The sequence below is a fragment of the Ursus maritimus genome, unplaced genomic scaffold, assembly GCF_017311325.1.
Source record: "Ursus maritimus isolate PB19 unplaced genomic scaffold, ASM1731132v1 scaffold_33, whole genome shotgun sequence".
Classification (NCBI taxonomy): Eukaryota; Metazoa; Chordata; class Mammalia; order Carnivora; family Ursidae; genus Ursus; species Ursus maritimus.
Genome location: NW_024425897.1, coordinates 5,569,746 through 5,587,145, shown reverse-complemented (window position 1 = coordinate 5,587,145; position 17,400 = coordinate 5,569,746). Strand labels below are relative to the sequence as shown.

Here is a 17,400-nt window from a genome sequence, read left to right as displayed (position 1 = left end):
ACAGGCAGGACAGCAAGGACATTAAAACCAATGCCCTAGGTTAAGGGGCATGACGGGTGTCAGAGTCACGCTGAAACACTGCACTTTCGTGTCCCAAAGCCCGTCTCTCTGCAGGGTTTGACCCCCGGCGCGGGGGGAGGGGGGCGGGGAGCCGGGAGGCGGGTACCGTGCGCACCCACAGCTGCAGAGCCGCCCGGCCCGGCCAGCCCCGCGCGGCCCCGGAACCCAGCCCGGGAGGCTCCGGGTGGGACCCCCTCCTGCCCACGACGGCTCAGCGGGAACGGTCTCCCTCTGGGCAGGGTCGGCAACAGGGGGGTGGGGCAGCAAAATGGGGCGGGGAGGGGCCGGAGCCGTGTCCTTCCCGCCCGCCTCCCCACTTTTAAAGTTTCCAACGTCTCACCCTATCTCCGCCCCTAAACCGGCTTCAGTAGGCTCATTTCCCGGCCTGACTTCCCCAGCGAGGGGTCCTCAGTTCCCCTTTCTGTTCTCCCTCCTGGGACAGCACCGCGTGGAAGCGCCCCGGGAAGATGGCCCAGGGGGAGGCGAGCCGAGGAGAGGCGCCGGCAGCGGGGTGCCCAGGGAGGGAGGTCTGGGGGGCGAGGAGCAGAGGCCAGGGGGAGAGGAGGTAGGCCCAAAGCCCGCCTGGACGGGAGGAGGCGCGGCCCGGAGGGCGCGGCCGGGGGGTGGGGGCTCCGGAGGCGCTGGGGAGAGCGGGGGGCGGTGCGCGGTCCGCGGGGGCGGAGGGGGCGCGGTCGGGGAGGGCGAGGCTCGCGGCCATTGGTCGGGGCAGCCCGGATGGGGGGTGGAGAGCAGGCGGAGGGTCGAGTCCCGGGGAGCGCGCCGCGGGCCCGCAGTCGCCGCCGCGGTCCGAAGAGCCAGTGCCCCGAGCGCAGAGCCGGTGCCCGCCATGAGGGAGATCGTGCACATCCAGGCGGGCCAGTGCGGGAACCAGATCGGCACCAAGGTGGGCAGGGCACTGGGCTCCCTGCGGGTGGGCAGCTGGCAGGCCTAGGGTGTCGGGGCTCGACCCCTCGGTGCGGGCGCCCGCTGCGCACCCTCTGTGCGCCTCCGTCCTCGGAGCCCAGTCCTGGCCCGCGCGGCACCCGGGAAGTGCTCGAGGAGTGGCCCGCCCGAGGAGGGGGCGTCATAGCCAGGGACCCCCTGCCCCTCACCCCTATCCCCACCCCAGCTGGGAGCGGCCGCCGGCGGCTCAGGCGCGCCTGGAATTCGGCAGCCGGGCCCCGCGCACCCCGCCCCGCCGGGCCAGCCCTGGCGTGAGCCGCGGGGGAGGGCGCCCTAGGCTCCGGGTTCTGACCGTCTGTTCCCCCGCCTTGCCCTTCCCAAGTTTTGGGAAGTGATCAGCGATGAACACGGTATCGACCCAGCCGGAGGCTATGTGGGTGACTCGGCGCTGCAACTGGAGAGAATCAACGTCTACTACAATGAGTCATCCTGTAAGTAGTGCGGCGCCTCTGGGACCCCGCCCTTCCCCGTCCGACCCCGCAGTCCCCCTCCCAAACCCTCCGCCATCCCCGCCCGGACCCCGGTCGTCTCCGCCCGGACCCCGGCCATCTCCCCCTCACACCCTGACCACCCCCCTCTGGGACCCTAGCCATCCCGTCCCGGACCCTTGGCCACCTCCGCCTAGACCCCGGCCGTGCCCCTCTTGGACCTCGGCCAACCCCCTCCCGGACCTGGCCTTACCTCTCTGGGACACCGGCCTTCCTCTGGGACCAGCCTTCCCGGCTCTTCTCCGGCCGATCCAAGGTTGGCTCTAGGGATGCCGCCCTCGCGCGAGGGTAGTTTGCCCTCGGAAATTTTCCCGGGATATAGCAGGATGCCCGACTCCTTCCTCGCTTCCCCTGGGGCGGGAAATCCGCCGTCAGTTGCTTTCAAACAACCGAATTTGACCTATCACGGAGTCTGAACTCTTGAACTAGACAACCCGTTAGCGTGGTGAAATCACTTACCGGGTCAGGTCCGACTGCTTGTTTTGTTTTGTTTTTCAGTTTAAATGTATCTCTTAATGGAGATTCTTGGCTAAAAAATTGAAAAGCACCCCGTTAAATGACTTTTCTGACCTTGTACCAACCTCCAAAAGCACTTTATGCTCCCTGGAAGCTGAAACTACAGACAATTTTGGATAATTGATAGAGTTCAGTAAAAATTCTAAGCTGTGGTTTATCCAGGTTTGGGAATAATATCACCTCTACCCTGGATATCTACATACGTATTGTGGCTACATGTATACATTATTTGCTACAGTTTTTATTATAAAAGTGATACGTGCCCTAAAAAAAAAAAACAAAAAACCAAGACTTTGAAAGAACACCCAGAAAATGCCAGCTACCCTTCCACGTGCATGACATACGTCCCCAGAAAGAATTACGCTGGTTTTTGGAGTCACTTGCTGTTTGTCCACACAAGAGTTGTGAAGAGCAGGTTACATCAATCACTGGGTTTTATTTATTCAGCAGCTAGAAGAAAAGGTCTGGACCAGCAGGACATAGAATATGAAATCTCTAGCTAGCACTGGAGAAAATTTCAGTTATACATTGCACCTCTTGTTAACCCTTTGGTCCAGTTTATTAACTTCCTTTCTTCAATCTGGGTGTGTGTGCCACAGGACAGGAGTTGTAGGGCAGATCCTGTGTGCAATCCTATTAACCCCATCCTCCCTCGGAACAAGTTCCTGTCCAATAGGCAGGAAAATGTGCTTGCTAACAAAAAGGCTACACAGCAACGCTCGTTCATACATGAGAGTGTATCCCGGAAACAGCCCATGGGATCGTACCCATAACTAGCTGCTCAGACTACAGCTTGGATTCATGTATATGCGTGCCTGAGGGAGGTGCCCAAAAGTGGAAAGAATGTCAGAGCAACACAGTAATTTGCTGCAACAGATACAGTTTATTTCCATGGAGCTAAAAAGGTAGAACTTCCCAACAGGAAAGAGGTATCAGGGTAAAGTGGAAAATACAAAAGGCAGGAAGTCAGGAGACTTAACTTCTCATCCTGCTTATTCCTGGCACTTCCTCTGCCCATTCATGCTTGGGCTGGTTTCCTCACCGGAACAGCTTCAGCTGGGCTTGTGTTCCCCCAGGCCCCTCCCAGTGCTCATGTTCTGGGATCCTAAGAAAGTCCATGTTCTGGACCTAAGAAAGTCTGTCTCTGAAGAAACCCTGCTTCCTACCATCCAGGCTGCTGTGCTGGGGGGATTTGCTATGGAGCAGTCCATCACTCTGGAGACCAGAAAGTGACCCTTGGGGGTGGGCTTTGTTCTCTTCCAGCTCAGAAATACGTGCCCAGGGCTGCCCTGGTGGACTTGGAGCCGGGCACCATGGACAGTGTGCGGTCTGGGCCTTTCGGGCACCTCTTCCGGCCAGACAACTTCATCTTCGGTGGGTTCCATCTCTCCTGCTTCCTTCTGCCTCTTTCTGTTTTTTTCACACATCAAACTAATTTATGTGCAAGATTAAAAGACAAAAGCTTAGGATGGAAATCAGCAGTCCCCAGTGTCATGACAGGGTGCTGCCCCTTTCAGTTCTTGACTTTTCTTTAGGAATTACTTTCTCTGCATCTCTAAATGAAATGTTTGTATTGATAGTTATTGGTTTAACAGATTTTTTAGACATTAACTTCTTTCTTCCCCTTATAAATTATCATAATATGATGATAATCATTTGTTTTGGTTCCTAAGTTGTTCATCTTTTTTTTTTTTTTTTTAAGATTTTATTTATTTATTTGACAGAGAGAGAGACAGGCAGCAAGAGAGGGAACACAGGCAGGGGGAGTGGTAGAGGAAGAAGCAGGCTCACAGCGGAGGAGCCTGATGTGGGGCTCGATCCCAGGACCCTGGGATCACGCCCTGAGCCAAAGGCAGATGCTTAATGACTGAGCCACCCAGGCGCCCCCTAAGTTGCTCATCTTTTAATTGCAATGTGTTTATACCTATATTTCTCTTTCATTGCCTATAGACAGTTACTCTGCTTTCTTCCCAAAGGCTGGCACCGTATGAATTTGTTTTGTTAGAACTGGGCAAATCCTTCCCTCCCTTCCTCCACCTAAGACATGGTAAAGGCCCTGCCCCTCTGCACTCTCCCAAAGAAAACTACGTAACATTAAATGAAGTGGCACCGTTAGTACTACCAGCCTCCATCACCCTGGAGCCATGGTTTATAGAGTCAAGGTTACCAGACAAAATACTCAAAGGAGGAATATCCAAAATATGCAAGAAGAGACAGAATCCTGAAAGATTTTATTGGTACACGAACTGATGACTCTAGTAGAGCCAGGCCATGACCTGTTATAAAGGGGGCTCCGCAGGATGAATGTTCATAAAGTTTATGAATCCTTTGGGTCTTGTCCCCTTCCCCATCACCATGACAACCTACACAACCAACGGGACAGGCAACATTTCTGATACTAAGTTGTTCAAGCATTGGGCCTTGATTGGCCCCAAGCAAAACCTCTTCTGGACCCTGCAGCCCAATGTGGTAATCACTAGCCACATGTGGCTATTTAAAGTTAATAGAAATGATCTAAAATCAATTCACTTCCTCAGTTGTACTAACTACATTTCAGGTGCTCAATAATTAAATGTGGCTAGTGGCACCGTATTGGAGATCCAGAACAGTTTTAGCTGGTTCTAGTGCAGCCCGTTCTGTTGGATAGCAGTGCTCAAGGCCTTAATAGAGATACTCTACTAAATGAGGGGAATGAGGAGAGGAAATGGAAAGGCACCACACGAACACGAGGCCATTCATAACCACTTCTCCCTTAGGAGCCAAGGTAGAGCCTACAGGACTTGAAAGTGGCAGATTTGAAAGTGTTCCGTTCGACAATCGTATTTTACTGTTAGGTACCACACATTCACTTGTGTTCTTTCTCAAAAACTGCCAATGTAATTGAGTAAGAAATGTGCCTAGAGAGAAAAATACTACTTAGACACAGAAGTACCTCAATCAAAAACAAACACAATTTCGGTGCCCGTAAAAGGTAAAGAGTCTTAAAAGGAAATGAGAGACTCTTAAGGCCAATCCATGGCTTAAAGTTACGGTGGTATAGAAATGAAATCGATCAAAGATGTACTTTCCAACCCCTTCCTCAAAAGGCACCAGATAGAGACGATCTCATTGAGGGTAGCAGATAATCCTCTGCTATTTAAGCCCTATGTATCTGGAGTATCTCCTACACAGTTAGTGCTTGATAAGTATTAACAACATCCTAGGAATGCAAGGATGGTTCAACGTTGAGAAGTCAGCTAATAGATTAAGAGAGACAACATCTTAATAGGTCCCAAAAATACTTGATAAAATTCAGTATGCATTCCTGACTTGTAGAGGACAAAAACCCTATGTGCAAGCCGGAAGTAGAAAGATACTTCCTCTGTTTAAGAATTCTCTACCAAATCCATAGCAACGTCACACTCACTGGTGAAACATTAGAAGTATTCCAGGCAAAGTCACATGTGAGAAAGAGATGTCCATTGTCTTTACTATTGTTCCATGTTTTGAAGGTTCTAGCCAGTGCTCGAAGACCAGAGAAAGAAAAGAGATACAGGTCATTTAAAGGAAAAGACAGAATTGTTATTCGAAGGTGGAATGATTCTCTTGGATTTTCCGGATAGGCTATCCAATGAACAGTGATTGGCACTTATAAGACCTCAATAAGGCAGCCAGACCCAAGATAAAGACTCAGACGTTATTGCTATGGGGTGACCAACTGTCCTGATTTGCCTAGGACTGGGGGTTTCTCAGGACACTACCTGCTCAGTGCTGAAACTGGTAATAAGTTGATCTTCTTAAAGGCAATAATCAAGTATAAAATATAATGGGAAAATGTCCTCTTCACAGTAGCAATGAAAGTTATAAATACGTAGGGACAACATTTACTAGTAGTTGGGAATGAGGAGGAGTCCTTAAAACAGACATTTTTCTCCCGACAGACTGGGTGGTACTTGAAAAACCAACAGCTAGCATGGGTGAGGTGGTTTGGGAGACTGAGTTGTACATTGTCAGAGAGCAGCTTAATGGATTCAGCAAATCAGGAATTTTGATTCAACAGCTTCAGTTCAAGGAATTTGTCTTAAAGAAATGGTTGCACATGCATCATGGACATTGTGTATTGGTTTCTAGAAGAGCTGAACCCCTTTGCCCGCCCCTGCCCCCTTGCCCTCACCAGTTGGCATGAGTCTCTGTCAGTTCAATGGACTGCTCCCTCAGCACCTGTGATGGAGACTTGATTCTATGTGCCCCGAAGGAAGAAAGGACGACTCCCCCATGGCACTGATCTTGACACAGATCAATGCCATCTTTCTCTTACTAAGTGGGCATAGATTTTTAGCAGCTGTAGACCTTGCAGGCACCACTGCACTGGGTTACTGAGTTCAGGTCGCCAAAAAGAGAGCACTGAATGGGGAGAAGGGAGACTTGGTGGCTAATTTCAGGTCTGCCACCTCTGCTGTTATCAGTTCCCTTCTTGGGGCTCCTTCAGCTTCATTATCTGAAGAATGAAGGGCCCCCAAGCATGAAGGCTTCTGTAAGAATCTGAGGGAAGCAAGGGCCCGTCTCCCCCGCACGCACAGAAATATGCCTCCGCATAGAATGCTGCTCAGCTTCTGCCCTTGAACGTTGAACTGATGTTTGGTAAGACTCTGCGACGTTTCTTGAACCTGAATTACAGTTGGCTGAATCTACCTCAGTCTCAGTACATGTTACCAAACAAAATTAACAGATTTCATCATTAAGAAAAGTATACAGTTGACCCTTGAACAACACATGGGTTTAGGGGTGCTGACCCCCTGCACAGTCCAAAATTTGCTTATAATTTTTGACTCCCTGAAAACTTAACTGCTAATAGCCTGCTGTTGATTGGAAGTCTTACCGACAACGTCAACAGTCGATTAACACCTATTTTGTCTGTTCTCTATATATTCCATGCTGTATTCTTACAATCAAGTCAGCTAGAGAAAAGAAAATGTTACTAAGAAAATCATAAGGAGGAGAAAGTACATTTACGGTTCTGTACTTATCAAAAATCTGTGTATAGGGGCGCCTGGGTGGCGCAGCAGTTAAGTGTCTGCCTTTGGCTCAGGGCGTGATCCCGGCGTTCTGGGATCGAGCCCCACGTCAGCTCCTCCGCTCAGAGCCTGCTTCTTCCTCTCCCACTCCCCCTGCCTGTGTTCCCTCTCTCGCTGGCTGTCTCTGTGTCAAATAAATAAAATAAAATCTTAAAAAAAAAAAAAAGAAATACTTTACAGGAAATGGAAAAAAACCTCTGAACTTGGCAAATCTGTATGAATTGTCAGTCTAAGAAAAGAGAAACTTGCACCCCCAGAAACAGGACTCACACATAGAGAAACCTGAAGACCCAATATTAAAATACAACTCAGTGAACCCCGTTCCCACGGGGAGGGGCGGTTAGTTGACACACACACGCACGCGTGCACACACACACACACACACACACAGGTGCCCCTTATTGCTCCTTGAGAGAAAATAGAAAAACATTATCTAATTGTATCCAAATGTATAACTAATTATATATAATATACACATGTTCACAGGCTTCGTGGAACCCTGTTATGTTTGATTTCTTACAGTGGGTGGTAGGTGTGTAGATATTAAGTCTGTTTCATAGCTTTTACATCGGTTAGTCTGTCCTGACAAATGTCGGCACAGCTGAGGCGGTGGCTCTTGACGCGCTCGCTGGAGAAGGTTTCTGACAGGACCCTGGAGGCCACACGCCTCCCTTGCCTCACCTGTCTCTCACCCAGCCTCCCCTCAGCCACCACTCCTGTGCAGCCGGACCTGTGGAGCTTTCTGGTTTTTTGGAAGATTTTTTTATTTATCCATTTGAGAGAGAGAGAGAGAACGAGCAGAGGAGAGGAGCAGAGGGAGAGAGAGAAGCAGAGGGAGAGAGAGAAGCAGACTCCCCGCTGAGCAGGGAGCCCAACGTGGGGCTCGATCCCAGGACCCTGAGATCATGACCTGAGCTGAAGGCAGACACTTAACCCACTGAGCCACCCAGGCGCCCCATGTGGAGCTTGTTAAAGAGTCTTTATGACACAAAAAATATACCCGAAAAGAAAAAGGCTTTATGAGATTGGATCAAACTGTTGAAGTTGTGCAAAGCTGGTTTCTCGTGGCAGCAGCTTCACTGATGGTGGAAGTTTCCTTTGGTTTAATTTATTTGAACTGAACACTGAGAGGGCCCAAGAATGGTCTGGTCTCATCTTTCTAGCTGTCAATAAGTGGGACAAAAAAGATTAAGAACAAATGCACACAGACCTACGGTGACCATTTAATGATCTAAGCCACTGCCCTTGTAAGCCTTCAAGAATGTTAGAAACGACATCTGGCCTTGAAGCTGCCTCTAGGATTGCTTCTTGTAGCTGCTGCTTTGTTAGGATATACATCCCGATTTTTGATTCAGAATATTTTAAAATTTTAGCAGATTGTGCTGATGTGAAATAGCTTTAATAGTGATTTTTATTTTATTTTATTTTTTTTATTTTTTAATGATTTTTTATTATATTATGTTAGTCACCATACAGTACATCCCCGGTTTCCGATGTAAAGTTCGATGATTCATTAGTTGCGTATACTTAATAGTGATTTTTAAAGCCAACACTGAGGTGCCTGGCTGGCACAGTCGGTAGAGCATGCAACTCTTGATCTCAGGGTCGTGAGTTCCAGCCCCACACTGGGCGTGGAGCCTACCTACCAAAAAAAAAATTAAATCTAAAGCCAATACTATTTTTTTTTAAAGACTTTATTGATTTGACAGAGAGAGAGACAGCCAGCGAGAGAGGGAACACAGCAGGGGGAGTGGGAGAGGAAGAAGCAGGCTCCCAGCAGAGGAGCCCGATGTGGGGCTCGATCCCAGAACGCCGGGATCACACCCTGAGCTGGAGGCAGACGCTTAATGACTGCGCCACCCAGGCGCCCCAAAAGCCAACACTATTTTTAATTAAGAACCAGGAATTGTTTCAATGAATGCTTATTTTGTTAAAATAGCATGCTTGTTTTGGGGAATGGAGAGGTGTCCAGAGTGTATAACCACAGTATATTGTTTGAGGACACAGTTGTTTTTAAGTCATTCTCTATTTAATGAAAGCGGCAGAATTGCCTAGGAGATGGGTCAGCCCCCAGGGGCTTCAGAGCTCCCTGTTTCCGAGTTGGTCAATTACGGTAAACCAGTGTCGTTCCAGCTCTAGGTATGGTTTAAAGTGGCTTTTAAAAAAACACTGACTTGAAGTAATGTATAATTTTAAAAGGGAACGTTACCTGCGTTTAAGTTTTGAACATGAATATACTTAAACCTTTTTCTTGACGCATTGCTGGTTGAATTGCTGGTTGCATAGCAGTTGTGCGCAGAGACAGTGGGCGAGAATTTTGCGGGAGACACCGGAGTGCCAGAAAGCCTCTCTCTGCTCCTGTAACTTTCCCTTCCAGACTTGGGGCTAGAGGGGCTCAGGGAGCACTTAATCCCTCCCCGGATGGGAGCGAGAGGTAAACCAGAGGGTGGGCTGAGAACCCCTGGGGACCTGTTGCAACCCGCCTGCGGGAGCTTGGAGATTGCAGCCTTGTGTTCTACGGTCCTGAGCCGCTGAATGATGTCACAACAGCTCATTACAGAGCATGTTCAACTCATGACCCCCAAATATTTAACTGGGAACATCTGTTGCTAGGAGACGGTGGCAAAATATTTTCAGAAGTCACTGGCTTCTTCCTTTTGTCAAGAGCAGAGAAAACCTCCCGGCTTAATCACGCTGTAAATACTGAGGCAGCCGTGTGAGCCGTGGGAGCCGGGGGAAGAGTCAAGTTCGGGAGCTGGCCTTGCTGTGGCTGCATGTCTGCCTGAAGCTGCCTATTTGTTGTCCGTTGCTGGGTTCTACTCTGTTCTATAGCATTTTTAAAAAAGATTCTATTTATTTATTTGAGAGAGAAAGAGAGAGAAGGGGCAGGGAGAGAGGGAGAGGGAGAAGCAGGCTCCCCCCCGAGCAGGGCTCTCCTAGATGCTGGGGTCATGACCTGAGCCGAAGGCAGACGCTTAACCGACTGAGCCACCCAGGCGCCCCTCTACTCTCCTTGCCTCTTTTTGACAATCGCACTCGCGTTCTTCCCTTTGTGAAGGTGTGCGAGTCCTACCCCGAGCTGTGTGAGCGAGGCTAGCCCTGCTCTCGTTCCTCCCTGAGCCTCTGGTGCCTGTGGCTGGGCCACTGCGGGCTGGGTTGGGTGGGGAGGGGTGGCACGAGTTAGTGGGGGGCACAGGAAGGACAGTGGCTATTTCTGAGTCAGCTGGGCTGGAAAAAAGAGAATCTCTGTGGGAGAGAACGCAGTCACCTCCTAGACAAGGAGATGGCCACCAGAGAGGGCCACGTGGCCAGTGCCCTCGGGGGAAGCCGCAAGCATGGAGGGGCTTGCTGCTGCCCAGCCTGGGCCCCTGGTGGAGCCACGGTGCCGCCGTGCCCATCATCCTGGGGCCTTTGAGCAGATGGGACAAAGACAACAGGAGTGAGAGGCTGAGCTCCCTTGTGAGGTGGGGCTGAGACAGCTGAGCAAGGGCCAGCTATGTCTCATTCCGTTGTGCAGCTCGGCGCTCCTGGACCTGTCACTATGGAATATTTAATTGGGCTTAGTGTTTTCATCATGAAGTTAAAACTGCACATGCTTTCTTCAGACCCACAAGTATGCAGTATAAAAATGCAGCCTCCTCATCCCTTGTACAGATGACCCTGGGATTTTATTCCCTGGGGATAACTAGTGCTGTACACGGTGCCCGGTCTCTTCCCATGTACACATGCACTTGTGTGTGTGTGTGCACGCGCACACACACACGCACGGGAAGGCAGGCAGGCAGCTGAGTTGGTTTTCAGAAAATGTAATCATGTTACACATCCCATTTTGCGGCTTTCTGACAAGTTCTTCAACGTAACTGGGACATCCCTGTGACTGTCACAGTGCCTTTCTGCTGAGTGGGTGTCCTCGTGTAGAAATGCCCCCACTTACTGATATTTTTAAAACTTCCCTTAAAGCCATGTTTTCATATTTTAATTTTCTCTTATCATAAGAGACATGCTTGTTTAGTTAGAATGTTATAAGCAGTATGTAGTGTTGAAACTTAACTACCCTACTATCCCATCTTTCAGAGACAGCCACGATTATTAGTTCACTGTGCGTTTCTCCAGCTCATTTCTTTTTTTTTTTAAAGATTTTATTTATTTATTCGACAGAGATAGAGACAGCCAGCGAGAGAGGGAACACAAGCAGGGGGAGTGGGAGAGGAAGAAGCAGGCTCATAGCAGAGGAGCCTGATGTGGGGCTCGATCCCAGAACGCCGGGATCACACCCTGAGCTGAAGGCAGACGCCTAACAGCTGTGCCACCCAGGCGCCCCTATGCCACCCAGGCACCCCTAGCTCATTTCTGAAATGCATTTTATATGTTTTAACGAAGTTTAAAATGTCCGGTTTGCTAGTTAGATAAGACACTTACGTGGCCCAGGACTCAGAGGGAACAAGAGGGTGTATAGTGAAAAGGTGGTCTCATTCCAACCCCAAGTTGGTGCCCACCTAGGCTCCTTCCCAGAGGCAGGACTCTAGGATTCCTGTGGTCATTCTGGGACATGCATACAATGACAGCCAGCTGCATACACCATTTAGTACTTTGGGTTTTTTTCCCCCCCTTAGCAATATACTTTGAAAATCTTACCATCTCAGTGCCAGGGCTGATGGCTGCTCATCTTCCTTTGCATAGAAACCATCGTTGATTTAACCAGGCCTCTGGTTAAAAGATATTTAGGTGGTTTCCTTTTTTCTTTACTGCTCCTCAGCACATATGTGTCTACATGTCATTTTCCACATGTGCCATATACCCGTCTAGGCAAATTTACGGAAGTAAAACTGCTGAGCCTCAGGGGACTAATCTTGGTAGATCCGCTCAGTTCTCCACAGAGGCTAGTCCTCGTTGTGCCTCCCCCACAGCCCCAGTATATGGAGGGGCCTTTCCCCAACTTTGGCCAACAGGCTTTGCCGGCTTTCCGATCTCTGTCAATTTCACAGGGGAGAAATTGAATCTCTTTTAATGTACATTTCTCTTAGGAATGCATCAAATATTTGTTATTTGAATTTCCTTCCCTGTGAACCGTTTATATCCTTTGCCTATTTTCCTAAAGGTTACTGTTTTCCTGGGGCGCCTGGGTGGCCCAGTCTGTTAAGTGTCTGCCTTCAGCTCAGTTCATGATCCCAGGGTCCTGGGATTGAGCCCCATGTCTGGCTCCCTGCTCTGTGGGGAGTCTGCTTCTCCCTCTGTTCGTCTCCCCTGCTCACGCTTGCTGTCTCTCAAAAATAAATAAATAAATAATCTAAAAAAAAAAAAAGTTACTGTTTTCCTTACTCATTTGTAGGACTTCTTTAGGTATTCAAGGAGGATATGCCTTTGTATGTGACACAAGTCATTAGTAGTCAGTACATTTTAAACTTACTGAAGAGCCACAGGATTTTGGTTGTTTTTCTTGTTTTACAGATTTCCACCTAACACCCACAGTGTTTAGCACTGATAAATACTGTAGAAAAAGCAAGGAAATTTGAGATAAGACCCATTCCTCCAAAAATAGGCCCTTGTGTAAGGCCACACCCACAGCACACCGCAGAATCCAGGGGGGGGCCAGCAGCAGGGCTCAGTATGAAGACCCCAGCCCGAAGTGCACGAGTGCCTCCCATCTGCTTGTCTCACCTGATTTAGCACTGGGCCACTCTCGGGAGGCAGTCGGAGTGGTGTCACTGCTTTCCCACTCAGCTCCCCACTGGTGTGCCCTGTGTCTGGTATGCACCTGCCTGCCCAGGGCAGAGAAGCTGGTCGCTGGATGGTGGTTGTGCATTGTTGCCACCAGCTGGGTGTAGACAAAAACCAAGTGAACATCTTTGGAGTAAGTGGAGAGAGGTCCATACAGGATTCCAGCCCTGTCTTAGCTCTGAGCGGAAGGGCAAACAGCCCTGGCATCTGTTTCCTCTCGTTTTTTATGTCCACTTGACACAATCAGATCGGCTGCCAGCTCCTACAATGCATCCTGGTCCTTTTCACCCAATACATAGGGAACGTTTGAAAGGGATGCTGATGAATTTATTTTTTAATTATTTATGCATTCTTTTTAGAACTAGATTTGATATACACCCATTTACTAAATAAACAATGCCTTTTAATAATCTTCTTTCTTCTTAAATAACTTATAATTTTGGCTATAAATTACATTGCTTTGTTACCAGTTAAAATAATGGGCAACAGCAGTGCCTTGTTTTTATAGTTTATTACTAAATAGATATATTATGTCTCACCATCAGAGGGGCAAAGCCAGGCACGGAGGTGGGGGAAGGGGACCATGTTCATCATGAGCTCGAGGAGGTCAGCATTGAACATCGACTTTACTGCTTTTATAATTTACCCTACAGTGTGCTCGAGTGTAGTTCTAAGTGGTTTTTCTAATAATCCTTGAAATGTGTATTAACGTATTGATTTGGATTGAAAAAGTCATGTTTTTCTGACAAAGTAAGTCCGGGGCGCCTGGGTGGCTCAGACAGTGAAGAGTCTACCTTCTGCTGGGGTCATGATCCCAGAGTCCTGGGATCCAGTCCCACGTTGGGCTCCCTGCTCAGCAGAGAGTCTGCTTCTCCCTCTCCCTCTGCTGCTGCCCCTACTTGTGCTTGCTCTCTGCCAAATAAATAAATAAAATCTTTTTTTTAAAAAAGAAAGCAAGTCCAGTTTGGAGGATTGCTCTGATAATTAGGACTGTCTTTGCCAATTAAGAGTATATGGCTTACATTTTTTATAACCTCAATAAGCTAAGCTTCAACCTAAAAATTCTTTCCAGTAAAAACATATTTAAAACATTTAATTAAAAAATCCTATTGGCAAAAGTGTATTGGAATTAATATTTCCATTTTCCCAACTCTTTCCAAGGCTATTAGATTAAGACAAGTGCCTCTCAGTAAAAGAGGCAACATCTGGGTAAGTCCTGGTGGCAAAGCCTCTTGATTTCTTCCAGAAACAGAAGAGAAGGATGAGCTAACTCAGGTTGTTTCCAATGCTGCTTTCCATAGAATTGAGTTTGGGGCTTAAAGATGTGTTTTTTTCATCACCGTCTTAAAAGTATGAATAAGAGTGAGCTGCCCCCCATCCCCGTGCCGACCTACTGAAATTGTGTGCCACTCTTGTGCTTTGTCCCAGGACAAACGGGCGCAGGCAACAACTGGGCGAAGGGGCACTACACGGAAGGGGCCGAGCTGGTGGATTCGGTGCTCGACGTGGTGAGGAAGGAGTGTGAGCACTGCGACTGCCTGCAGGGCTTCCAGCTCACGCACTCGCTGGGCGGGGGCACGGGCTCCGGCATGGGCACGCTGCTCATCAGCAAGATCCGCGAGGAGTACCCCGACAGGATCATGAACACCTTCAGCGTCATGCCCTCGCCCAAGGTGTCCGACACGGTGGTCGAGCCCTACAACGCCACCCTGTCGGTGCACCAGCTGGTGGAGAACACGGACGAGACGTACTGCATCGACAACGAGGCGCTGTACGACATCTGCTTCCGCACGCTCAAGCTGACCACGCCCACCTACGGCGACCTCAACCACCTGGTGTCGGCCACCATGAGCGGCGTCACCACCTCGCTGCGCTTCCCGGGCCAGCTCAACGCCGACCTGCGCAAGCTGGCCGTGAACATGGTGCCCTTCCCGCGCCTGCACTTCTTCATGCCCGGCTTCGCGCCGCTCACGGCCCGCGGCAGCCAGCAGTACCGCGCGCTCACCGTGCCGGAACTGACGCAGCAGATGTTCGACGCCAAGAACATGATGGCCGCCTGCGACCCGCGCCACGGCCGCTACCTGACCGTGGCCACAGTCTTCCGGGGCCCCATGTCCATGAAGGAGGTGGACGAGCAGATGCTGGCCATCCAGAACAAGAACAGCAGCTACTTCGTCGAGTGGATCCCCAACAACGTCAAGGTGGCCGTGTGCGACATCCCGCCGCGCGGCCTCAAGATGGCGTCCACCTTCATCGGCAACAGCACGGCCATCCAGGAGCTGTTCAAGCGCATCTCGGAGCAGTTTTCCGCCATGTTCCGTCGCAAGGCCTTCCTGCACTGGTTCACGGGCGAGGGCATGGATGAGATGGAGTTCACAGAAGCAGAGAGCAACATGAACGACCTGGTGTCAGAATACCAGCAGTATCAAGAAGCCACCGCCAATGATGGCGAGGAAGCTTTTGAAGACGACGAAGAGGAGATCAATGAATAGAGGCGCATTCCAGTCTCAGACACCACAAATCAGATGTTGGCTCTCTAACTCTGGAGCATCGTGACCCTGATGGCCACTACATGGTGCTCTGCTCTAAATATGTGGGTCTAGGCCTCTCACCAGTGCGACAAAATCGCACTACCAGTCATCTGGAAGGAAGAGAGTACATCGGAATAGCAGAGAATCGGCAGTCCTACCCAATCAAAAGATCCCTCCACAGATTTTCTACTGGAGGACTTGAAACAAAAAAGGGGCCATCAGCGAAGGGCTAAAAGAATTGACCTCCCCTTCTGTCAAGAATTTCAGCCATGCTGAAAACAGGGGTTTTCATCCTTTGTGATGAAACCTGAAGCTGTGCAGTGTTGCCTTATATTGAAAATGCAATCTGGAACTTTAAAACACCCTATTCATAATAAAACACTAAAACCGATTCTTTGCCTCTTCCAGCCTGTTTCCCTGATAGATTTGTTTGTGTGGTTATAATAGTTACTTGGGTACCTTGTCTCTTTCTGGGGTGAACTGCCCCTGCCACTCAGTGAATGAACTCAGAGGAAAGGCTTTCCTTCAACCCAGACCTTCAGGGTGGCAGCCAGAATTCTCCTGAGCATCAGAGTAGCACACACGTAAATAAAAGCCGGTTGTCCCCTTTTGCAATTGACACTCCCACAGTCTTTCATCTTCCAGCTTCATGTCCTGGGCTAGTTCCGCCTTCCCTAACAGCTGGGCAGAGATTTGCCGGAGGAGCTACGGAAAATGACCTTCAGGCTTCCAGCCAGATCCAGGGGGACGTGCAAGCTCTTGGTGGGTGAGTGGGGAGCTGGCAGGGCCAGCTCCGAGGGCTGTGTGCTTCCTTCAGGAGTGCTCAGGCTCAGTGCCGAGGTTGAAGGCTATTTTCTATATAACAAATCAGCACTTTACAGTTTCTGTAACTTGACACAACTTCTGTTAAGAGGTCTTGTAAAGTCAAACTCCGTAGGACATGACCAGGCTAGTCCTACTAGTAATTAGCAGACATTGCTGTTCACCAGTGTTTCTGGTTTCTTTCTTTCTGCCCCTTTGAAGTTAGCTGTGAACGTGACTTTGCTTTGGCCAAAAGAATGTGAATAGCACATCACTTCCAGGTCGAAGTGTCTAAATGCTAGTTCTGGACCCTCAACTCTTGACTCTGACGGATTCCTCCAGTAACTGCTGAGCACAGCCCCCTCTGACCTTTGTTGGACAAGGAAGGAGCGAGGAAGAAATGACTGTCATTTGGAGCTATTTGGATCTGGGGTTACCCCACAGTATAACCTAGCTCCCCCACCTGACAGAAGGCCCGAGCTCTGTGATGCCATGGCTTACACCCAATAACTATTCTGTGCTGAGCCCCAACCTTGGGAAGACAGGGAATCACTAAAGACCACAGCATGACTTGAACTGTGGTGAAAACAGGCCCCATTTCTGCAGAAATCGGAACTATCCTTTGTGAGACCACAGTAAAAATAAGTATCTTATCATCCACATCTAACCTGGAAATGTGTAAGTTTGACTGACCTTGGGAGAGAGAAAGGATGAGTGCTGTGAGCCGCTGGTGTGAGTCAGGCTCCATGAGGGAGCCAACATGAGCATTGCTCACCGCAGTGCTGTGGGCCTCCTTGTGCAGAGCAGGAAACCCGAGGACGGCTGTGGTAGCTATTCCAGGCCATGCTGGCTGCCTTCTAAGACTCCACAAGCTTGAATTAGAAATGCAGACGTGAGTTACCATCTGACCAACCACCTCATGCACAGCTTTGTCCCTTTCCTTACTGAATCAAACCTGACTCATGTTTGGCACCACCCACTTCATTCCACTCAGGAGGCCTTGCAGCCAAGGCCTACCAGACTCCTGCACTTGCTGGCGCCTCTCCCTGCAGTGGCATGAGGAAGTACAGTCTCCTCACTGTCTACGGATTGCGTGGGGAACAGCACACTGACACCCTGACGGCCAAGTGAATCATACAGCCTTCAAACAATTCTTCCCTGAATCACCTCCCACAAACATCCTCTGAGGAAGAGACGCAGTCAATGTGTTACCTCTGCAGGTCACTGGGCAGAGCAGCTGAGAGACTGCAGTATGAGCGGAGGGGGGCT

General features: G+C 49.6%; 1 protein-coding gene across 1 annotated transcript; it reads left to right on the top strand.

Moving 5' to 3' along the window:
* The first annotated feature begins 802 nt into the window (after positions 1-802).
* On the top strand, positions 803-15,721 carry TUBB6 (tubulin beta 6 class V). Its single transcript, XM_040619630.1, has 4 exons — positions 803-964; positions 1,346-1,454; positions 3,291-3,401; positions 14,228-15,721. Exons 1-4 carry the CDS (start codon positions 908-910, stop codon positions 15,289-15,291), a joined length of 1,341 nt encoding a protein of 446 aa, XP_040475564.1. The 5' UTR covers positions 803-907; the 3' UTR covers positions 15,292-15,721.
* The last annotated feature ends 1,679 nt before the right edge of the window (positions 15,722-17,400 follow it).

Coding starts and splice junctions, on each gene's coding strand:
- TUBB6 (XM_040619630.1), top strand. CDS start 908: ATGAGGGAGATCGTGCACATCCAGGCGGGCCAGTGCGGGAACCAGATC. Junction 965..1,345: donor GGAACCAGATCGGCACCAAG/GTGGGCAGGGCA, acceptor GCCCTTCCCAAG/TTTTGGGAAGTGATCAGCGA. Junction 3,402..14,227: donor GCCAGACAACTTCATCTTCG/GTGGGTTCCATC, acceptor GCTTTGTCCCAG/GACAAACGGGCGCAGGCAAC.